A 25,106-nucleotide genomic window follows, 5' to 3' on the forward strand; every position below is an offset into this window, starting at 1 on the left:
AGTTTGCCCACCCCTGAGTTAACATGACCAGAAGTTGATTGAAAAGCCTTGTACTTTTTCCCTTTGATGGTCTAAATGAAAGTTATGAGAGAATTCAGTTTTTGTTGCATTTAACTCTAGTGGCATTGATGACTGCAATTCTATTAATAAAAGGTTGCCCTTGAGGGTATGTCTACACTGGAGAAAAATAAAACCCACAGCAACGGGTTTCAGCACCTGTATCAACTGACCCGTCTTACAAATAGCTACATTTGGCTAATAGGGCTAAAAATAGCAGTGCAGACATTGCGGCTGGAGCCCCGGCTCCTCGGCCCACCCTCCTCACTGGGTTTCGAGAACCTGGGCCCCAGCCTCAGCAGGAACAGCCACGCTGCTATTTTAAGCCCTGAGTCTCGGCTCTGAGACTTTTGCAGTGTTGCTGTACCCTTAGAAAGGAAGTATGTGCTTTTCTAGGTCAGAAAAGAGATGGTGTGAGCTCATGTGAGATTTATTCTCAGTGTATGGCATCTTATGCAAATAAGGGATGGATTCCTAATTCCTTTCAAGGTGTTTTTAATATGTACTGTTTGGTTTTAAATAGCAGCAGCAATGTTAAAAGTGAAGTAACAGCAGAAGGTATTCTCTTGTGAATGTAGATCTAGTGGAATATCAAGTACTGGATCTGTTCAGAGCCTTGTTACACTATCATAGAATATCAAGGTTGGAAAGGACCTCAGGAGATCATCTAGTCCAACCCCCTGCTCAGAGCAGGAGCAATCCCCAATGTTTACCCCAGATCCCTAAATGGCCCCCTCAAGGATTGAACTCACAACCCTGGGTTTAGCAGGCCCATGCTCAAACCACTGAGCTATGTTGATCATCATAATTAAAGAACAAGTAATTGATTGGTATGGGTCTGGAGAACGTTTTCAAGTGTTGCCCAGGCCTTCTTGACCTCCCTCAGATTCCCTGCTCCTGTTAGGGTCAATATACTTTCTATCATGATTCACTCCTCTCATCTATAGTACATAATAAACTGGTATGAGTCTGGGTTTCCACTGTATGGAATGTAATACCTGTGCAAGTGTTTGTTTGTGAAACTGTCACCTTCTTTTGGTTGAATACTTATTGCCACACATAGTTGAATGCACTTGAGTTTTGGAATCTGTAACCTTCTGGTACCTGCATTCTACAGAAGCATGAATTTTTCATGACTTGCCATTAATGACCACATAAGAAAAATATAAAATTAGTGCATCCCCTTTTGAAATGATATCGAAAGTCTCAGCCTAATGCCAGATAGTAAGAACCAGGGAAGAAGGGAATGATATAAACAGAACCTCTTCTATGCTGTAGCTCTCAGTAGACTTTTTCCCTATGGATGTGCCACTGATTCAATTTTCTATGTAAATTACATGCTCCTTGATCTGCTCAGTACAATATTCTTCCTGTGTAGCCCACACAGAAACCTTACAACTGCCAGAATGTGGCTGTTTATGTATTCAGTTGATAGCTTTTTCTCCTGTTAACATGTAGAACACACAAAAGATTAACTTCACCATAGTTACAAAGTGCCCCAGCCCAAGGCATATGTGCCACTTCACCTTCCTTTGAGGGACTTATAAGAAACATATGGTGATATTTACTCCCATGCAGAAGGCCAGCACAAAGTTCATGCATCACTTAAGTGGTTTGCTAGGCAGAGTATGACTATACAGAGATCAGGAAATTTCCACTGAACTTCTTCAATCATCCTGAAAAACTTTATTTCAGTTATTTGGGGTTTGTAAATGTATTGATCAACAAAATACAAGGAAGAAACAGATCAAAGAACTTTTGATCTAAAATATTTATTTGTACTGGACCAAAAAGGTGTCGCATTACTTGTATAACAAACAATATTTAATGGATGTATCATCTCTTTCTAATGCAAGCTGTCCTTTGTTTCTTATTCAAAATAATGTAGCAAAAGGAAACTAACTCAGGGCTTTGGTTTACTTTTTTTTTTCAATACAAAGTAAAAAGTGGAGCAGTCACAAGTGATCTGAGATTAAACCCCACAGCTATAGTTAACATAAATTTCAAGAATCCTTTTAAAAAAAAACTTTTACACAATATTGTTAAATCCCATATAAAATAATTTACTATTTTAAATATTGTTTAAATATTTTATCTATCTTTAAAACTATTAACTTTTTAATTTATGGTTGGAATTGATTTTTGGCATAATGACAATTTATTTTTTAAATATTAAAAAGCTTCATATTCAATATAAAAACAGACAAAGTAATGTCTATTGTCCAATAATATTGTACATGATACCAACGCTCTAGAGTGAGCTTTTTAGTGTGTTTGCCAGACAAGTCACTTGAGAGAACTCACTCACCACAGTGTAAGATCATAACAGATCACTATCAACATGTATCTTCTATATATTATGTACACATAGAGTATATAGTATTTAATTCCCAACTTGATGCATAGGGTTTTAAGTGTACTTCCCCCAGCATTTAGATCAGATTATCTTTTAGCACATATAATACCTACAGTTTGGAAAGAAAATTTTACCTATTTTGCTCAGGCCAGCGGTCTGAAAATTTACAACTTTAAGCAGTATCTTCACGTAACAAAATAAAAATTCACTGTTGTAATTGCTGGCAACTGTCATCTTGCTATTTGTCTAACAGGCTGTCTCCACTCTAAGAAAATTAGGACTCATAATTTATCATTGGTGCATTTCTGTGTTGGCAGTGATGGAGGCTGTAGTGTAGACATGAGGCTGGTGTCTTAACCACCAAGTTGTCAAGCCCAATGCTTAATAGTGTGAAATATCAGTGGTAAAACACCTGAGATTTAGATATACTATGGCCTCCACCGTTGCTACCTCTGGCAGAGCTGCCCCATAGAAAACTATAGGTCCCACTTTTCCAAGTGTAGACACAGAATGGTAACATAGGAGCTCAATGTCAGATTGTAATCCACTTTCCATTGGGCTACACAACTACTTCAACAATGAACTTTAGAGTGTAAAAACGAAACATTTTGTTTAACACTAAATTCCATTTGATGGGGAGCAGTGTAGTCTGACAAAACATTTCTACCACCATCGTACATTGTACCAGAAATTATATCCATATCCAGCCAGATGGTCACAATAACAATGATTTCTAAGCCAACATTTTTAGAAATCTTTTTTCGAGGGAGTGGATAGCTCAAAGTATTGGTAGAGATCTTTGAGAACTACAAGCAGGTGAGCAAATCTCAAGAATATATTCCATTTATATTCACTCGACTAAACAATTGAATTTGATTCATCCTGTACTTGCACTCACTTTCTGTGAATATGCTAACAGGTGAATTGGCTAGCAGGAATTTTTGCTGACTCAGCACATTTTAAGCGATTGTTTAATAAATCTCTCTATAGACGTTTTCAACTTGAACACAAGTATTTGCACAAGAAAGCCATTTGGCAGAGCATAACTCCTAGAATCAGGGAATCATACCATGTGACTCCACTCAAACTCAGGTTTCAGAGTAGCAGCTGTGTTAGTCTGTATCCGCAAAAAGAAAAGGAGGACTTGTAGCACCCTAGAGACTAACAAATAGTGAACTGCTGATGAGCAATCTACAAACCAAGAATTATTCAGTGAATAATTTTGAATAAATACATCTAAGAAACTGATTTCCTCATGGACAAATCAAAACCAAAGAGACTAAATTAACTAATCAGTGTAAATTATTTGCTCAGCTCTAGATATTATAGGTGGGATTCTGTGCTGCACTTCAAGAGGCACAGCACCAGGGGAGGGGAGCTAACACAGCTTTAAGCCTCCCCTGGCGCCTCCTGATCCTGGGCTGCACAAACCCTGGTGCAACATGCCCAGGCCTGTCTAGATTACAGCAACCTCCCTGGCCTGCCCTATGGGAAGCAGCAGTGCCAGGAATCTCCACAGTGCTGTGTATTGTGGCTCAACATCCCTCCCACTGCCAGCATGCCCCCTATGCCAGAAGAATACTCCCCCAGCTATATAGAGGACTTTTTAGGGACCCCCTTTCACCACTCTAGGCTTTTTATTTGGCAGTAAGGGACCAAAGTGGGGATGAAGCTCTCACCCAAAGCCTTTCAACTGTTTGTAATTCAAAACCAGCTAAAATCAGTAATAACCAAAAGAGGCTCCTATCCCATTGCTCTTACAGCTGTCTGAGAAGTTAGTTGGATTCTCAACCTAATATCCACTTCAATAAAAACCTCCCACAACTGGCATCAATTTGCAGCCTTCTTGGCAATCTCAGAACTGAACTAGCTTCTGCTGTTCCCTAAAAAGAGCCCCGTCCTCTGAGATCATAGTTCAGGCACATTGGCAGGACAGAGTAGGGATACTTTTCAGCACCTGCTTTGTAGACACATGACTTCAGTCTCCAGCACTGTCCGCTCAGCACCTTCCTTGAGCACCACATTCACTTGAAAAGTTTAACATTCCATGGGGAGAATTTTAAAGGTACAAATGGTTAATGTTAAGCACCTAATTACTTATTTGTGCACTTAAAACTTTGCCCACAGAATGATTTTCTAAAAAGGAATTCCTATTTAAAGTTTCCTGGTGAATATTTACAGCTTATGCACAGCAAGAAGAGTTTTCAGCATTAAACAATGCACTGAGCAAAAAAGCTAACCAGTTTTCTTTCCATAATACAGATTGGTAAGTCAAAGAAAGATGATGCTATATCTAAAAGACTGTGCATGCATCAGACAAAACATTAATTTTGAACACTTAAATGGCTCACTTTGCTTTAGATTTGTCATTTATTTTTGAGTTTGTATAGAGAGAGTTATTTTTGCCACATTGGAAAGCAATCAGTAAAAAGACACGAGTCTCTCTTTAACAAATGAAGATGTAGAGATCTTGAATCCTGCATTTTCCTTTTAAAAAAAGACAGACATTAATATAGCAAAATAGGTTCAACAAAACTTGGCAGTTCAAAGAATGTCTTTGCTGGAGAAGGCAGTGGGTATAAGCCCCAAAATTAAATTCCTTGACAAATCATTTCAAGTGTGTTTTAAAAATTCAGCCCCCACTTTTAGTGCTGTTAAAATTAGGATCTATGCTTCAGAGCCGGCTCCCATTAAAGTTGGTAGTATCCATTTTGGCAGCCTCAGTTTTTAGGAGCCCAACTTGACACACTTTTCTGGGGCCTGATTTTCAGTACAGTAACTCCTCGCTTAACGTTGTAGTTATATTCCTGAAAAATGCTACTTTAAGCGAAACTATGTTAAGCGAATCCAGTTTCCCCATAAGAATTAATGTAAACAGGGTGGGAGGGGTTAGGTTGCAGGGAAATTTTTTTCGCCAGACAAAAGACATTATATACATATACAGTATAAGTTTTAAATAATTTTAAACAAACTAATACTGTATTCACCAAAGATACTGTGAAGCTTGGTTGGGGTGGGGCGTAGTAGGGATAAGGCATAAGGGCGCTTATCTGTCTGGCGCTCCTGCCTGGGAGTGGGGTTGGGGGCTTGCCCACTCCCCACCTAGAATACCAGGCAGGCGGAGTGGGATAAACCCCCATGCCCCAACCCTGCTCCCCAGCAGGAGCACCGGGTGGGCGGATTGGGGCGAGCCCCAACGCCCTGACCCCGCTCCCCAGCAGGAGCACCGGGTGGGCGGATTGGGGCAAGCCCCAACGCCCTGACCCCGCTCCCCAGCAGGAGCACCGGGTGGGCGGATTGGGGCAAGCCCCAACGCCCTGACCCCGCTCCCCAGCAGGAGCACCGGGTGGGCGGATTGGGGCAAGCCCCAACGCCCTGACCCCGCTCCCCAGCAGGAGCGCTGGGCAGGCAGGTGGAGCGGGACGAGCCAAACAACTTTATAACGGAACGTTGCGCAACTTTAAATGAGTATTTTCTCTAATAGATCAGCAACCTAATAACGAAACAATGTTAATTGGGACGACTTTAAGTGAGGAGTTACTGTATTGCTGAGTACCTACCCTCTGAAAATCAGGAGGGTCAGCTTGGGCCCCCTCCTACCCCCATTCACTAGTTGCTTCTGACAACATAAGCCGGTGGGAGTGTTCCCCCATTATAGCGCTTGTGTCATTTATTGGCTAAGGACCTGATCCAAAGCTCATTGCAGTGAATGGAAATCTTTCCATTAATGCCAGTGGCCTTCGATTGGTCCATCAGATACTTTAGCAATAGCTCACAAACTGTGGACTCAACCCTACAAACTGAATGTCCTATTTACACACTTCAGTGGGAGTTAAGGTCCCTCAGCATTTCACAGGTTGGAGTGAGCCCTATAGACATTTTACTGTTTTTAAATGTGTCACTGAGTAAGAGTATATTCATGATATGGCATGTTTTTTTTTAAAAAAAGACCATGTACTCATCTATATGCTACATAGCATACCTTGAAGGATCACAGACACTTTGCAGAATTAAGCAAAATCTTTAGACACAGCCTCTACAAAGTTTGGTGCCGACATTAAAATGCCGATTGTACAAATGATTGTGAAGACAGAAAAGGCCATCAAGCAGAGACGGTCTACCACAGAGGCTGCAAACTTCCATTCATTGCAAATGGCTTCCTCCTCATCCTGGTCCCTGAATCGGTTTGCAATATATCGGACTTCCTCCAAGATCTTAGCCAAATCTGGGTCACCTTCAGAGGGGTGTCCACTGTGCAGGAGAGTCTCTTCTTCTGTTGGTGAACAGGTCATCCTCCCACAAATTACCCCAGAATCAGTGGTTGGAGTGCAATGGACCCCTTCCAGCCCCCGGAACCCAATATAGAGCATATTCCCATTACTGGCTTGTTGTCCACTCACAGTGTTCATATCTACACTTGACAAGCTACATCGACGCTGCTTATGTTGACAGGCAGGGCGTACTTTATCCTCCCCTGGTCTCTTCATCCTCAGGAACCAGGCACACCAGTTCAGAAGGATGATTCTTGTCTGGAAGAAAATTGAGAAGTAAGACATCTTTGTAAACAGAAACTGATCATCATCAATAGCTATTTGTATTTTAGAGCTCTAATACTCTCTGCTCCCCATAGGTGTGGTGGACACTGCCACATGCCCTGGCTTGAAGTGGTTTCCATTCTATACAGGGTTTATTACAATTTGGCTAAATAGCTCTCAGGACCTCCACTATAAAAATTGTTCCAGCACTCCTGTGCTCCCTGGTCTCTATTTGCTGATCTTGCCCTGTAGCCTAGTGGTGATGTCATAATTGTCCTACAGTCACTCTCAGCCATTGAGGCCATTGTCCCACTCCCAGCAGGCTGCTAATGGCCCTATGCAACTGTCAAATTATGATTGCTGTGGGCTGGTCTGACAGGTAGATTTTTTTTATCACATTCATGTCAGAGCAGTGACATGACAAACTTTGCTGTTTTTAAATTGAAACTATGGACTTTCCTTTGATTAGAAAACAATTATTTTCAATGAGACTCGAAATAGTTTTGCTTTATACTTGAGGTAATAAATAAAATAAGTGTTACAAACAGAAATAAGAGTGAAAGAATTGCAGTCTAATACTTCAGTGCTTTTTGGAGGCAGTTGCTAAAAATATGCCATACTAATTGGATTGAATTGCTATATTTTACAGTGTTTTTACTATACTCGCACTCAATCCTTTTATGACAGCTGATTGCAAACTGTATAAAACAGACCTGCATATACCACAGGGTGCAGATGGAACAGAAAAGTCCTTGGTAAAAACGATTAGTTTCGTTCCAGTGGCAAATCAAATCACTAGGTTTCATTTTATTGGGTTTTGCACTGCTGTTCAAAGAATGCTCCAGTTCAAATTCAGGCTTCCAAAATTCAGCTCTATCAGGATTTCAAAAAGTAATTCCAGTGTTTCTTTTTCCTAGTCATAATGTCATTTCATTATCTCAAACCACATGTCACTCTTGCAATGTAATTTATATTAGGTTTAGTCCATTTGTTATGATTTTAGAATGCCACTTATAGTAGATAGATATACTCCTGATGCCGTTTTGAGGGTAAATGTTTTTGCTAAAGACAGATTTCACATGCTCTTGTCTTCATATTTCTCCCCCACCCCCGCACTAATGTAATTCAGCTAAAAAAATAGACCACCTTTATTAATCCAAGGCCTGATCCAAAAGCCTGTTGACTCCTACTGAGTTTAAATGGGCTTTTGATCAGGTCTTCAGTGCTAAGTCTTGCTTATTTTACATGAGTATTCCAACTAATTCCAGCAGGAATATTTATGCAAATACAGTCATCAATATTTGGTTTTCTATCTCACACTGCATTGGTCTATACATAATCAGTTCTATTACTGCATTGGTTGCTACTTAATCAGTTCTCTTTCAATTTTAATTTCCAATGCCACCACCTAACTGCCTATAATGTAAGCTCTTCGGGGCAGGGAATATCTAATGTTTGTAAGGCACTGGGGCATGGGATTGTAGGTATGGGACTGTATGAAGTAGTGATCACTCGTTCCTGCCTAAAATCTAAGGAGAGTACATTCCACCTTCACTATTGACCTGATGCTGCAGGATGCAAGGTAAAATATATGGGAATTGAGAATGCACCTTACCCTTTGCAATATCAAGCTATGCAGGATTCATAGGGTATGTCCACACAGCAATTAAACACCCACAGCTGACCCGAGTCAGCTGACTGGGGCTTGTAAAATTGGGGTGTAGACATTCTGGCTTGAGCTAGACCCCAGGCTCTGGGGTTTAGACATACCCTTAGCATTATCTCATCAATATTCAGTTACTATGCAAGATTCTAGTTCTCAGCCATGCTATGATAGTGCTTTACATAAAAACAATAATTCATGGTACTAGCTCATGAAGATGGCATTATACTTCAGCGACAGTGGAATATGACAGACAGAGATACTAACTTTTCATTTGTAGTTGACATAGTCCCTGGCTTGATGGTAAAGTCAGTATATAACTCACAGAAAGCTCAAAAATTCTCGCTTCCACCTTAACATACCTCTCTAACATATAGTCATAGCTGCAGCTGTTCACAAGTAAATAACACTTAAATCTATAGCAGCGGCTGTAATGAAATTAATGTGTTCTTATTGGACAGAGTACTTCATGTTCTAGGTGGTTTTAGTTGTATTGCAGGAAATTTTTAAGATAGAAACAAGATGACAGTCTTAGTTCTTGCAAGTGTTTCCCTCTTTCTGAAAAATGAGAGGCCCACAAAAGGAAACGTATGCGGACATTTTTGCTCAGCTGTGAAGCTTCAGTGGGGGAGGGTATCAAGAAGTAATGATAGGTCACCTGCCACTATGACACATCTCTAATCTGAAAATTTATATAGTGAATAAGTAGATATAAATGAACTGGAATCAGACCTTACCCACTTCGGCATTTTCCCCCCATCTGGGTCATGATGATGATATTGCAGAACAATAACAGTGACAACAACAGAAAGGCCAACAATAATCATGGTGCTGGCAAAATACTGAGCTGCAAAAATAAACACATAATCAAGATATGTAAAATTATAGTGATATACAGGTGCTTCATACACCTACATAAACAGGTACTAATCTAAAGGAACACAGTTAAAATGGAAAACAAACCTGATTCTACACAAGCTACTTTTTAATGCATTTGGGAGAGATTTTTCAAAAGCAGAAAGAGTAGTCAGGCTCCAGTCTCTCACTGATTTTTCAATGGGAGTTGGCAACTGTTATGTTCATAGTATATACATAGGGAAAATAGATAAAAGAATTAAATATTCTTCCTGTAAAGTTGCGGCATAACACTGCTTTATTCCTTAGCATCCAGAACCTTAACACCCATGAACCAAACCCAGAGAGTGACAAAACATCCCTAAAGCAAGGCAGAGCTTAGTCCACTGAAAGCATAAGAGACATATCAGACTCCTCCTTAGAGAGCCATATATCCTGCAAGCAAGACCAGGAAACCCCTTACATATTTAAAGTGATAATGTGTAATTTTAACACTGTTTTTAATAAAACACAAGCACCAGACTCTTTTTAGTGCCTTTGAAAATCTCCCCTTTTGTTATTGTTATCATCATTATTAGTTAGTTGGTTAATATCAGAGAGAGTGGTTGGGGTTTTCTGCTTATATATCAATTGCCATGTGGAGGAACTGTAATGAAAAATTTCCTCTCCCCCTTCCAGAGTATATTTCAATCTGCTGTTTTATAGAGCCCTCGCTTACTGTGTTCCAAGACGCAACAACTGCATACTCCAAAGAAAATCTTTGGCATTATCCCCAGTGACGTCCCATTTGTTTTCTTTATTTTGATCCAGATCTTCCAGCAGACCAGAGGACTCAAAAAATATGTAAGAAAGCAGAGAAACCCCCCCACAAGAGGACCCTGCTTATGACAAACTTCACTGGATGCCAAGGTAGTAAGAGAGGGAACTACTATGAGTGGATAGGAGGCCTGCAGTGATCAAACCCTTCAGCGAGCCCGTGAGCACCCTGCCCACTCTGCAGTGTCTCCTACCCCCAAGTGAGTTTTTTCTCACCCAAATGTCCCTATGTTACCACCACTGCGCCTTTGTGCTCCCCCAGCACATGTTCCATAACCATTCTCATTGTCCCCCTAGTGTGCTCCCTATCTTCCTCCCAATACACGTTCCCCCAGAAGGAGTGGTAAGCAGCCTCGATTCCCACTGAAATCATTGCTCTGCACCATGCAGGATCAGTCCTAAACATCTCTGATTCAACTGCACACAAATCATACACTTTCTAAATGTGCCTTATTTTTGGTCTTCAAGTGATTTAATTACAACTTGTCTGATTTAAAAAAAAAGAGAGAAAGAAAGAGAGAGAGAATAGATTGAAGTTACCTATTAATGGCACAGAATCTGATGTTGCAGGCATAATTTCTGCCACAAGTAGCATAAAGACAGTAAGAGACAATAAAACTGTTATACCTGAAAGATAAACATGAAGTACAGAATTAGGACAGCAGCTTGTCAGGTAATTGCTATCCACTAAAGAACAGATTTGAAGAAGTGCTGTGTGAAATTTATTCTCACAATCATACCCTTACACAGATTGTACTCAATCCTGTTCTCTTTTGATACTACTTTAAAAACTCCCATTTTAGTGGGTAGAAATCTTGCCAAACTAGTTTAATTTTTTCTAAATCTGTGTTTTTGATATATCTAATACAAAAGCCTTCGTGATTAGGTCCCAGTTTTTGTGCACTTGTACAAATGTAGAAGCTGGACCTAATAATTTCTTTTTGGCCTTGTTAAACCTTGCTAGACTAATCTTCACTTCGCATCACTGTCCAAGGGATTTGATAAAATATGACAAATTAAAGTACTTCTTGTTTTATGTTCCATCACCCCTTTTGAAAAGTTCACAAGAGAGTCTTTTGTTTTGAGCTTTCAATAACTTGATACAGTATGTGATGTGCTGATCAATAGGTTTGGAAGACATGAAGCTAAAAAGTACAGTAGTTAATCCCAGAAAACAGAAATTGTCCTGGGAGAGAGACCGATGTTCTCTCTGAAATTAGCAGTTGATCTCTGAGAGTTGCTTGCTCTAAGCAGTTCTGATACTGATTTCTGGATTTTGATTTTTGTTGCTCACTGATTTGCCCCTCTGAATATGACTCAGCTGTTGTCCTGATAGGATCTCAGGATTAGGTTTGCACAAAGGGAACCACTGTCAGCTGGAAAGGGACTGAAGGACAGGATAGCGCATCCTAAAAATTCAGAGGGTAGTCAGAAATCAAGGGCTAGGGAAGCTGGTTCTGAAATCCAAGAGAAACATACACTAAACATTAAAACGGCACTTGTGCAGAGATGCCCAGTTTACATTCTGTCTTTTGAACAACCATTTTCATTAAATAGAAATTAATACATTTGTTATGTCCAAATTGGTGGTGTAAAATTTCATAAAATATTTAGCAGCTACCTTAACTATCGTGTATCAAAAAGATTCCAGTTTATCCACTCCTCACAATCCAACATTTAGCCATACATTTACAAAAAGAAGATGGCCTCACCACTAAAATATTTAAATGGAAGGAGCCCAACTTTTTCAAAAGGATGCAAAGGGTGACTCCTGGCTCTTAATGTATCACTTACTAGTAAGAGGAATATAGACTGAAAATAATGCCAAACTAAAATGCCAAAATACATGTTCTTTCCAACATAACCTTTATTCAGTGAAATTATTTTTCCCTCCAGCACATAAGTGTCAAACAGTAGCTCTATTTGTAATACAGGATTACACAGTTAAACATTGTAATGCTACTTGTATGTTTTTGTTGTTTATGTAACTCCTAGCTCCACCCTAACTAGTAGTATGACCTATTCTTTCATATCTTTGCTAAGATACCACCGTAAGAGATGCTTTAAAAACACCTACATACTTTTTATTAGATAGAAATGCAGCAAGACAGACAAACTTTTTCCCTGAGCATGCTGAGGCTATCTAGCTACATTGAAATCAGAAGACTCTTATAGAGCCAACTTTTAAAATACTTGGTAATGTGTTTACCTAGTGAGATCTTCTCTCCTGAGTCAGCCGGAAGCAGAAAAACTAATAGGGCAAGTGCAGATATCAGCACGCAAGGAATGAGAAGATTGAGTCCATAATACAGAGTCCTACGTCTCATAGTCACTGTGAATGTCACATCTGGGTAAGGTTCTTTACAACATTCATAAAAACTCTCACTCCTCTTCCCAGGAACTCCTGCACAGGAAAAAAAAACGGAGAAAAGCAGAAACTAATCTGCATATAACCTATGTTAATGTAGAAGCTACATTTAGACAAACGCCTCCAAGTATCTTCTGTGAAGTCCCACAGCAAGTAAAATGTTCCTCTTCAATTCCAATTCTCCTCTCTGTTACATGACCAAAATTAGGTAATAAAGAATCTGAGTCAAAAAGGTTTTCAATGAACTTGCAATGATCAGAGTTCTCTCAGTGCCTCCACCGTCTTCATATGTTCTTCACCTTTTATCTTTTTTTCCACCACATTTAAAATGCCACTGTCTCAGACCTTCATAGCGTGTACCAATCCACTGCTTGGTAACCCTAACGTAGCTTTTTCTTTTTTTAATATATCTACAAAGAATGCTGGTTCATGTGTCTGTCAAGGATCTGTTAGTAAATGGACTGATGGATCAGCATGCATTTGTACTGGTACTTGCTACCTGAGCTGTGTACATTTTTACGATCTGAAAAAAAAAGACAAGGGGCCTGATCATCATTTACACAAAGGTCCTTTTATACTGATCTACCTTTCCATCCACTTTAAAGCCCCTTTACATTCCCAAAGTACAGAGTGTAAATGAAAATCAGGTCCAAGGGCTTACCTACTAGATCCCACTCTCCATTTGAAATGTATCCAGATATATCTGCTTCTTGCATTTGTAAGTCCAAGGACCATCCACCATAGGTCCAGGATCCAAACTTCAGATTACACTTCTGAACATCAAATGGAAACCAGCGCACATCTATGTAGCATGAGCTCTTGAATATGCCTAGAGTTTAAATAGAACCAAAAAAAAAAAATCTATAGAAATGCTTGTTTCACATACTATTTCATCTGCTTTTGTAAATGATCCCTGTTACACACTGCAGCTGTCCAGCACTTACTCTGAGGCTAGTCTACACAGCAAAGAAATCCCGCAGTTGGCCTGTGCCAGCTGACTTGGGTTCACAGGGCTGCAGCCCAAGCCCAGAAGCATACACAGCAATGAAACAGCCCCGTAGTCCGAGCCACGTGAGCCTGAATCAGCTGCCATGGTCCAGCAGCAGGTTTTTCTTTGCTGTGTAGTAAAAGTACACTTAATATACCTCAAGAAGTGAAAAGGAAGACAATTCAAACTTACTATAGTAATAGATTTGCAGAATCTATATACCTCCTTTCACTGAATTGCATAGGTCACTTCTCTAATTCTCTTTTCCTGGTGTTACTATTCTCTTCATGATGTGGCTGGGATGGGATTTCTGTTACTAAATATAGCGAGAGGCCCTGCAAGATGATTTACTGTCTTTTCAGATTTACATAACATTGGCTCATTCCTTTCAAGAAGGCTAACCTCTATTTGTTGCATTTATTGTATGAAACGATGGACAAAGTTAAACATGACAGATCAAGGACCCATCACTCAGCACCTTGAAAGATCAAGTCCACAAACACCAATTGGAGCTTCCTGTGAGCGGAAGGGTAGGAGACCCCAGGGACCATACCTAGGGCCGCAGTAGATTTAATTTCCCTGGGAAGCACTTGGATCCTACAGGGATGGGCACTCTGTAAGACCCTAAGTTAGACAGAAGAAACCTGATTCTAATAATTATATTCCAGGGAACAGAAATAGCTCCAGGTGTCCAATCAAACACGGATCACTATGTTTCAAAATTTCAAATATGAAATAAAAGCATTCTCAGGAATGAGCTACAGACCAAAAGCTGTTCTGAGAACGTGTTTGGTGCATCATTTCAAATAGCAAATCCATCCAAGAAATTAGTAAACTATTTACTATAAGAATGAATTCATGAACAGAAGCGCCAAATTCATGGAATAAATTAATCATGTTTAATTATTCCCTCAGCCTCAGGAGACAATATTTTTGTATGTCAAAGGGTGATGTGATTTTTATTTCTATTCATACTTCCATACTTCTGAAACCATAAATTGATACAGTAACTCCTCGCTTAACGTTGTAGATATGTTCCTGAAAAATGCTACTTTAAGCAAAACGATGTTAAGTGAATCCAATTTCCCCACAAGAATAAATGTAAATAGGGGGGATTAGGTTCCAGGGAAAACATTTTTGCCAGACAAAAGACCCCCCCACACACACACACAGTATAAGTTTTAAACAAACAATTGTTTGTACACAGCAATGAAGAGTGTGAAGTTTGGTTGAGGTGGCTAAGTCAGAGGACGGAAGAGGGTGGGATACCCAGGGAATGCCTTACTATTAAATGATGAACTAGCACTTGGCTAAGCTCTCCAAGGTTAACATATTGTTGTTAATGTACCTCACACTCTACAAGGCAGCACGAATGGAAAGAGAGGAAGACAGCATGGCAGAGAGAGACAGACACACATGTGTGAGAGAGAGAGAGAGAGAGAGGCACGCATTGCCCCTTTAAGTTTGCTGACCCTACTCTGAGTACATTGCCTTTTTAAGTAGATCACCAAGTTGAGACAGCAGCTGCTGCCAGCAAGCTCCCTCCGTCCTAAACCCTGTCGTCATCCCCCTGCTCTGTGGAGATAAGGTGCAGGAGCAGGGGGAGGGGGATATCCTGACATTAGCACCCTTCTTCCCCCCACCTCTGCACAGCAAGCAGAAAGCTCCTGGGAGCAGCTCCAAGGCAGAGGGCAGGAGCAGCACCCGGCAGTGGGGGGAGGGACAGCTGAACTGCCAGCAATTGGTAGCTTGCTGGGCGGCTGCTGCACAGGGAACTTAGGGGAGCGGGGAGTTGCTAGGGGGCTGCTGGTCCACCCTGGTTGCAAGCCCCCACCAGCTAGCTCCAATGGGCTAAGGTAAAGCAGGCGGCTGCTAAACAACGTTGTAAGGGAGCATTGCGCAAGTTTAAACGAGCATGTTCCCTAATTGATCAGCAACGTAACAATGTTAACCAAGACGATTTTGAGTGAAGCGTTACTGTAATAGGAAATGGGGCTAAACCAGTGATAGGACAGAGGATTTATATCATTGCAATTGATACTTTTTTTTTTGTATGGTGGTATCCATGCAAGATTGTGTTCTTAAATACAAATACATACATAATTACAGGTACATATGTGTAATTTATATAGTTTTAAATGTAGCAAACAGGTACTATCTAGATTTATATGGCGTATGAAAGAGTTTATATCCAAACTATGAGATGACTTCATATATGAGTAGGCAAGAGCTATTACATGAAAACAAGCTACTACTTACCTGGGGGCAGGTATTGGCAGTGTCCTGAAGAATTGACCAAAACATTGGTATGAAATGTCGCATCAAATCGCTCATCAGCACTAGAATGGGAGGGAAGAAGACCTGAATTATACTCTTTGATGGAATCAATGAGGTCTTAAAGAATTGCAGTATTCTTACAAAATGTGGATTTCCCCTACCCTCCCAAACCAAAAACCTCTTGATTGTATTCTCCTCTAACTCCCACTTTGTCCCAATGTCATGTACCTGACTTCAGTGAAGTTACTCCCAATAAACACAGCTGCAAATCAGCAGTTAATCGTCTCATTTGCTCACTCGCTGATCAACTGGTGTAAGTCTAGATTAATTACCATGGCATCGTGTGATTTATTTCCCAAATTGAAACCAGTCCTTCCCCAAAATCCTAGCGGAACTGTACAAGGAGATCTGGTCTCCTCTTGTTGCCAGCAGCATATAACTTTCATTAGCATTAAGAGGAGTTAATGAACATTGAGAGGATTTATGACCAATTTCTCCCCCTTGCCTGCCCCCAATACAATTACAGATTACTTTTCGTCAGTGAAAAGACTATTTAGTATATCTTAAAGTCTGGTCAATCCCCACTGACATCAACAGGCGTCTTCCATTCACTCTGTGGTCACCAGATCAAACTCTGAGTATTTAACTCAGAATCGACAAACCAGGAGGCTGGTAAACTAAAATCAGACCTTATTATTGTTTCATCTTTTAATCTAATAGTGCTGTGAAATAATTACTGTTAGTGCTGTTTGTAATGCCTTAGATCAGAGGCCATCAACCGGTCAATTGTGCTCAAGTGGTCCATCCTGGAGCCTCTGACAGTCGACCTCCAGCTGCTAAAAGTCTGGTGTGCAGTGGGGCTAAGGCAGGCTCCCTGCCTGCCTTGGCCATGCACAACTCCCAAAAGCAGCCAACCCACCCCTGAGGCCCCGGGGGAGTGGGGAGGCAGTGGTTTCCCTCTGCATGCTGCTCCTGCCTGGAATAGGGAACTGTGGCCAATGGGAGCTGGGGGGCTAGGGGCAGTGCCTGCAGAGAGGGGCAGCATGCAGTGCCACGGGCTGCAGGGGGTGTGATGGCCGCTCCCAGGTACATTGTAGGGCCAGGGCAGGCAGGGAGCCTGCCTTAGCCCTGCTGCGCCGCTGACCAGGAGCTGCCCGATGAGGAAAGTGCCTCCCAGCAGGAGCCCGCACCCCAACCTCCAGGCCTGAGCCCCCTCCCAGAGCCAGCACCCCATACCCCCTCCTGTACCCCAACCCCCTCCCATACTCCAAACCCCTCAACCCCTGTCCCCAGCCCAGTGAAAGTGAGTGAGGGCGGGGGGGGGTCAGGGAAGGGGCAGAGTAGATCCTAGGTTGCACTTAAATTCAAAAAGTGATCTTGTGCATAAAAAGGTGGGAGTCCACTGCCTTATATTATCAGTATAGATGCAACTATTATTAAGACTAGGAATGAATTAGCTTCTTTCATTTGTTTTAAAATGTTGCTTAATTGCATATTTGTGTGTGTACAAAAAAAAATCAATTATTGCCAAGTGATATCTCAAATACATTTGGCCTGGTATGAGGAAGTTCTATAGCTTGTATATACAGGAGGTCGATCTAGATGGTCACAGTGTTCCCTTTTGGCCTTGGATTCTGTCATTAATGATTTTCTTAGGTGATACACATGCTAGAAGCTGCTATATGTAACATATATTAAAATGAACCAAAACCAAACCAACCCAAAAAACTCACTTTCTGTTCCTGAGACAAAAGTTTAATGGATTAACTGCCTTAATTCTATTTGTTATCAACAGAGATTTTTAAACTTGTCATAACAGCAAATAGCTACGTATTGTTTACTGTTTGGGCTGGTTTCGGGCCTCCTCCTTTTTTCAGCATCTTAAATGAATTTGGGGTGATTGGACTGATGGGTATTTGGTTTGTGCCATGTCTTTTTGTTTGTAAAGCATGTATGTGTGTGTAACTGATATATTTTAAAAATCGTGAAGTGAGGAACTACTGTACAATCCCAATTCTGAGGCAGCTCTCAACTCATGATATTTCCAGATGTTTGGGATGCTACAGTGATATGGTCTGTAAAAGTACCACCTGAATGGAACATCTCACAAGGGTTTGGGATGAGACTTTCCTATTGCCAGTGTCCCACAAGGTGTTCTTTTGTTCTATATATGTGCAGTACCATAGTACTCTGCTGGTAAGTAATCCTAACCCTAAGTAACATTCACCACTCGTTTAAACTAAAATCATCCCATTTGGGTAAGAATTTTTGGCACTATCAAAAACAAACCAGAAGCTTGGTGTAGACAGCTTGGGTATAGGGTCTCCTAGCTGTGGACCTGCACATGAGAAAATCCCAGAAAATACAGGTGAAATTAGCCTGGGCCATGAGGAAATGCTGCCAGCCCCTCTTGAGACACTGAAAATAGGTGACAGCACCCTCAGTCATCTGTCTCCAAGACACAGTCTGTGCTTTTAGCTGATCAAGACACCCAAGTTATCTACAGGATGGTTTGAAATTGACCAGGCTCTGATCTCCCTGCCTCTTAGCAGTTTAGGTTCTTCTCAACTTCAAAAACAGCATCAGCAAAGTAGGCTTTGGATCTGAGGTAGGGTGAAGGTACAATATTCATGAGTCTGGTGGAAAATAAATTGCACTGAAGAAAAACTACATGAAAGGAACTGAAACCAATTAATAAAGCTAAATTAAGAGAAAGTAGAGAGGAAAGAACACCCAAACTTCAGCAAAAAAGGGAAAGAACTGGAATGCTGAATGAAAAATTGTGAGAAAAATGAATTAGGAAGCAGCACTAGCAGCAAAAGAACGTGTATCCCTATTTTAAATCCTCTTTTCCCATTAATTTCTACCAGTCCATTCTATTCCCAAGCCTAGTTTTTCATCGTGTTTTCAGTATTGTGACATATCAATCATGTCTGTGTAAAATGGATTTTTCATTTTTTGTGTAGTTCAGCACTTACTGTAGGTCCACTTAAAGCAACTGAGAGTTATAAGCACTCATCACTTTTCAAAATCCAACCAATTATTTAGGTGCTTAATTTTAGGTACCCAAGTTTGGCTACATTTCTTCCATCTACAACATCCCAATATAGGGTTTCAGCCTGAGGACCAGATTTTCAAAAGTGTTTAGGCACCTAAAGATACAGAGTGGCATGTAATGGAATTCTCAAAAGAGCCTAAGCAGGTTAGGTGCTTAATGGCCATTGGCTTAAATTGAAGTTAGGCACCTAAATTGCTTAGTTACTAGCTACATCTTTAGGCACCTAAATGCCTTTGAAAATCTGGCCCCTTGTGCATTCAACTCCCACTGTCTACCTAATTACGACATAGCGCTCAACACCATAGTATCTGAATGCCTTTACTTTAATGGTACTTAAGGACATTCAGCACCTCACAGGATTGTACCTTTAACCCCGAGTAAACAATTCCAGAGTACTCTAAAGAAAGAGGCCCCAAATATTTGGCCTACTTTGCTGCATATTTCTGTGTTTGAAAAACTAAAAGTAAAGCATTCATCATTTTAGAATTGGTTACTTTGTACTTCAATTTTTTCCCCCTCTAAGTTTCCTTTGACTCTTTACTATTAACATTATCTTAACGCTTTTAAAAATGTATCCAACTATTGATGATTGAAGCAGGAAGGACCAAGGACACAGTTGGAAACGTAAGAGGTATTGTCAGTGAGTGCAGATGCAGAATTAGGGAGGGCTGTGGATTGAGGGGTATTAAGAAGGACAAGGGATAAGGGTGCATAAGGAAAGGGTTTGAGTCTAAAGGATTCTAAGGCCTGGTCTACACTGTGGGGGGGATCGATCTAAGATATGCAACTTCAGCTACGAGAATAGTGTAGCTGAAGTCGACGTATCTTAGATCGACTTAGAATCACTTAGTTCGCGTCCTCGCGGCACAGGATCGACAGCCACCACAACCCCATCAACTCTGCTTCCGCCTCTTACCGTGGTGGAGTGCTGGAGTCGACGGCAGAGCAATTGGGGATTGATTTATCACATCTACACTAGACACGATAAATCGATTCCTGATAGATAGATCACTACCCGCCAATCCGGCAGGTAGTGCAAACATGGCCTAAAACAGCAAATGCTCCATAATTGAAACTGAGGATGAGAGGAAGCCGTGTGCCCTTCTAGAACAGACCCACCAAGCAATACTAAGAAGCTATCTTTATTGCATGCATTGTTTTTAAAAGGCAAAACAGAATTATTTTGTATATACCATAGATCGAAGCATTGATTTTGTACAGTATTGCAATTTAGGTGAGATATTCCAATGAGGATTGGCCATTGCATTCAGAGGCACCAACTCCATGGGTGCTCCGGGGCTGGAGCACCCACGGGGAAAAATTAGTGGGTGGTCTGCATTCACTGGCAGCCAAGGTCCCACCCACCCCCAGCCCCATCACCTCCTCCCCCTGCCTCCTCCTAGTACTTGTGCTGCCGAACAGTTGTAGCAAGCTCTGGGAGGGAGGGGGGGCTGGGATTTGTGGAAGGAGTCGAATAAGGGCAGGGATGGGGTGGAGTTGGGGCAGGGACTCTGGGGAAGGGGTTGGAATGGGGGAGGGAGGGAGTGGGGGGGTTGAAGAAGTCGGTGCCTATGATTGCATTGATATATTTTTGAATACTGTAACTCAGTGTGGTCATGGAACAAGGCAAGAAGTGTTTGATTACTAGGTAGATATTCTCTAACCACTGTTTAGTGCCGGTAATTAATATATTAAAAGAAACTAATTCTGAATAATTTGCAAAACAGAGAAAAGAGGTCTGCAAGAGTAATTTAATTAACTGTAGTTACATTGTTTCAAGTTCTGAACAGAAAGTTTACCATATTAAACAATGTATTTGTCAGTGTCTTTGAAACAAATTAATGTGAAGGCTGAAGACAGCGACAGAGCTAAATTTTGCAACTGTGATGTGCATGGATATTGGTTAGAGAATGTGTTTCCAGAGAAATGAAAACAGCAGATGCAACTCATTCACTTTAAAAGAAAAAAGGCCCAGTTCTGCACCCCCTACTGTTCGATCATATTAAAGAAATTCTGTATTAAAATCACAAATGAGTTTGATTCCCCAGAGTTTAAATTCCAAGATATTACTAATTAAGAGGTCTCTTCGGTTTTGGTACTGTTTCTCTCCCTCTCTGTGTGAAACATGCAAGCTGCTAATTGTGTTAGTACATGGTAAGACAGAGTCTGTTCTCAAAGCAATACTTTGTAACAACAGAAACAGCACACAGAGACTCCCCGCCCTTTTGTTGTATTTATTTCGCTTTGTTAACAATCATGACTAAAATAGAGATAGAGGATGTATGTGGATGGATGCTTGGTGTGGATAATAACTGAATGACCAGGAGGTGCCAGCCTAAGAATCCAGTGTCCATCGGCCGAAGAAGGCTTCAAGTGGAAACAACGAGAGGACACAGGGCAGACTGGAATCCACCCAACAGCCTCAAGGATGGGAGAACCAAAGAACAAGATAACATCTGGCAGCACGGAGCCGTCAGGAACGTGCCATCTGCTGATTGGTTCAGCAACAGCATGATGAAGCAATTCCCATAGACTGGCATAGGAAGAAATTCCTATAAAAATGGACTCTAGAAAGTGAGAACTTTGGGGTCTGATTCTGCAAACCAACTTCCAGGAACATCAGATGAGCAGCTGACAAGGCCCTGCTCCCTCCTCATGTCCAGGCCACCTGGCCAGTGGCTTGGCATGAACAACTCTAAGGCTGGTAACTATGATAACAACCTTGCAGAACCTGTGTGTGTATGAATGAATAAATATGAAATTGAATGGAATGTTATAGCTATAACTAACTGCTTACTATGATTCTTTCTGTATTCACAATAAATATGGTATTTTGCCTTTTCCCCTTAAATAAGATCCTGCTGGTTTTTATTTTACTGGTATAACACTACTGACATTAAATACTTACTCATGCAAGTAAATGCACTGACATCAGTAAGGGGTGCAGGCTAAGGCCCAAACTAATTAGAGTTAAAAACAAACATAACACTGTGTAACATGAGTGGAGACACTGAGGTACATAAAGGAATATTAACTTACTGGAACAGATTCTAGTCCTCTTCTGACCCAGAAGCTGAGCCATGCACCACACAGTTATTCCCAGGTTTCAGAGTAGCAGCCATGTTAGTCTGTATTCGCAAAAAGAAAAGGAGTACTTGTGCCACAAGTACTCCTTTTCTTTTTACAGTTATTCCTGAGGATCTTAGCCTGCCCCTCTCCCCACAATTTCTGGGAATTTTGCATAGGGTAAAATTTTCCAAAGCATCAAAGTGACTTAGGTGCTTAGTCGCATTTTCAAGAACAACTTGGGTGCAGAATTCTGACTGAAAATCATCAGTGGGATATAGACCTCTTATTGCTCTTTAGAAATGGAACTAAGGCACATTTGAAAATTCTACCCATAGTCAAGATTTTTTAATTGCTTTTTGAAGTGCAACGCTTCAAACTGAGATACGTTAGCTACCTAAAAACATGTTTTTCCTAATGAAACTTCAGAACTTCATAACAGGGTATCATCATGATACGGACATAATGATATGTTCACATAGGGGGGTGCAGAAGAATCTGACAGTTTTTTAAGAGGTGCAGATACTGATTGGTATAAATTGAGGATGAAAGTGTTCTGGACTTAAACACAAGGGCAGTTCTGACACAGAGGCATCTACTCAGAAAATTAATACATTTAATGCAGGGTAAACCTGTGGTGCACATTCCAGTGATGGGCTCCTAGGCAGCAGGCAAATGGCTAAAGAGCACACCCACATGTCACTGACTTTTAAGGTGCTATGTAAATTATCATCTGCATTCACTGGCAGCCACTAAAGAGAACTTTCCGAAGTGGCTTTAGTTTGCATGTATGTGCAGCTAAACTAGAACACCAGGAATCAAGATTTACCATGGCTCAAACACAGGTCTCCTATTTGTACAGCAGACACAGAGTTGGACTTTATGCTATTTATCATTGCAAAAGGAAGTAAGTATGCAAATGTAATTACTACATTCACCCCCTCCATATTGGAACTGCAACACATACTCCACACGATAGGCCTGCCCCACAGATGGCCATCCTTGGAGTAAGGGTGAAGGAGCAAATCTTTTGGTGCATGCAAGGGAACTTGACTCCATACCAGCTCTGCCAAAGAGACTGGGGGAGGAGGGGAAGTTGGTAGTTTCCTAAAAGAGGAGATGGGGCTGTACTCAAACCCATGAAGGAGACGTGCATAAACCAAGGTCTGCAGTAGCAATCATGGTGAAGCTGCCAATAGTGTGCCACTGAGGTGATTTGGATTTTCTCTCCCCCTAGCCCCTCACATAGTTGACTACATATTAAAATGTCTTTTGTACCCTGAAAGCAGATGATGAAATTCTACAGAAAAAAAATTATCACAGAGTAAAAAAAAGCTAAATTCTGTTATGAGACTTAATTAACGTGCAATGATGAAAACAATGAAGTCAGAACATTGTAGCTGGAAAATAATAAGCACACCTCACTAATATGGGTGTGATAGTCTATACCATCATGTTCACCATTTTTGCAATACAGTACTATGATAAATTTGCACAAAGTCTGCCTTGGGAGGTATCATTTGAAATGTCATAATCTGCTGAATATAATTAGCCTGGTGAAACGTGTAGCAACACTATGTGTGAATTTAAAAGCTCCTTCTATATGATCATTACTGAAATAGGTTGTGACTCTGGGTAATGCCCACAAACCAGTTCTTCGCAGACAAAGACACACTGGCCCGAACCAGGAGTTAAAAAAACTATCAGCTGCTTAAGTGTCCAGTCTCCAGCAGGGGGAAGAGGTAAACAAGAAATTTACATTTCATCACAGATATGGTCCAAAGTGCACATCCACAAGCAACTGCTTGTTGCCTGCACTCCAGCAGGGTGTGTGTGTGTTCAGTAGTGAGCTGGATAGTACAAGATGCACATTTCTGGGGGAACAAGGCTGGGACTAAGAAGTTGCTGGTGTTGCCCTGTACATAATTCATGAGTGCCTGGTCAGGGTGTGCATGTATTTAATCAGGAGTGGATGTTCTGACAGAAAAGCAGTGTATAAAGCACCCCAGGCTAAAAAATTAAGGGGGCACAGCTGTTCAACAGTCCAGATTGTACCCTGGGGGATGGCACAATAGGGCAAGGCAACAAAACATTCTACTCTAACCTCCACTGCATCAGTCCAGGCAAAATTCTCACTGATGGCAATGAACATTGTGCTGAAAGGGAACTACTGAAATGGGCTCTAGGTGTTTAGGTACCATCTTCAGGACTGGCCAGAGTTCATGTATCTACTTACAACCTAGAGACCATCAATAGTTAAAAGAACAGGAGTACTTGTTAGAGACTAACAAATTTATTACTTAGAGACTACTACTTAGAGACTAACGAATTTATTAGAGCATAAGCTTTTGTGGGCTACAGCCCACTTCATCAGACGCATAGAATGGAACATATAGTAAGAATATATATATATACACACACATACACATACATTCCATTCCAGAAGGTGGAAGTTGCCATACAAACTGTAAGAGGCTAATTAATTAAGATGAGATATTATCAGCAGGAGAAAAAAAACTTTTGTAGTGATAATCAAGATGGCCCATTTAGACAGTTGACAAGAGGGTATGAGAATATTAACATGGGGAAATAGATTCAATATGTGTAATGACCCAGCCACTCCCACAAAAGCTTATGCTCTAATAAATTTGTTAGTCTCTAAGGTGCCACAAGTACTCCTTTTCTTTTTGCGGATACAGCCTAACACGGCGGCTACTCTGAAACCTATCAATAGTTAAGGTACTATATAGCAGCTGAAATAAACTGTACTTCATACAGCAGGTAAATCATTTTAACATAACTTCTGTCAACCATACACCTCATTTGGAACCAGAAGTACACAATCACACAGCAGAGACTCAAAAAAGGGCAAATACAGTACTGCGTTAAATGTAAAACTACTAAAAAATTAAAGGAGAGTAGCATTTTTCTCCTGCATAGTAAAGTTTAAAAGCTGTATTAGGTCACTATTCATAGAATATCCAACCCCCTGCTCAGGGCCAATCCCCAATTTTTGCCCCAGATCCCAAATGGCCCCCTCAAGGATTGAACTCACAACCCTGGGTTT

The 25,106-nt window shown here is 40.9% G+C and overlaps 1 protein-coding gene across 4 annotated transcripts in view; it reads right to left on the reverse strand.

Moving 5' to 3' along the window:
- Nucleotides 1-4,917: 4,917 nt before the first annotated feature.
- LOC311527952 (neuronal acetylcholine receptor subunit alpha-7) overlaps nt 4,918-25,106 on the reverse strand; it is a 98,300-nt gene continuing 78,111 nt past the window's right edge. For all 4 annotated transcript variants that reach the window (XM_084642453.1, XM_084642452.1, XM_084642454.1 and 1 more), the window contains 6 exons: nt 15,898-15,977; nt 13,312-13,479; nt 12,492-12,686; nt 10,823-10,909; nt 9,349-9,458; nt 4,918-6,942 (listed from right to left, as the gene is read on the reverse strand). In XM_084642453.1, the coding sequence (XP_084498579.1) occupies nt 6,424-6,942; nt 9,349-9,458; nt 10,823-10,909; nt 12,492-12,686; nt 13,312-13,479; nt 15,898-15,977 (1,159 nt within the window). In that variant the 3' untranslated portion in view covers nt 4,918-6,423. The remainder of the gene's footprint in view (nt 6,943-9,348; nt 9,459-10,822; nt 10,910-12,491; nt 12,687-13,311; nt 13,480-15,897; nt 15,978-25,106) is intronic.

The sequence above is a fragment of the Lepidochelys olivacea genome (assembly GCF_965140295.1).
Source record: "Lepidochelys olivacea isolate rLepOli2 genome assembly, chromosome: 10".
NCBI lineage: Eukaryota > Metazoa > Chordata > Testudines > Cheloniidae > Lepidochelys > Lepidochelys olivacea.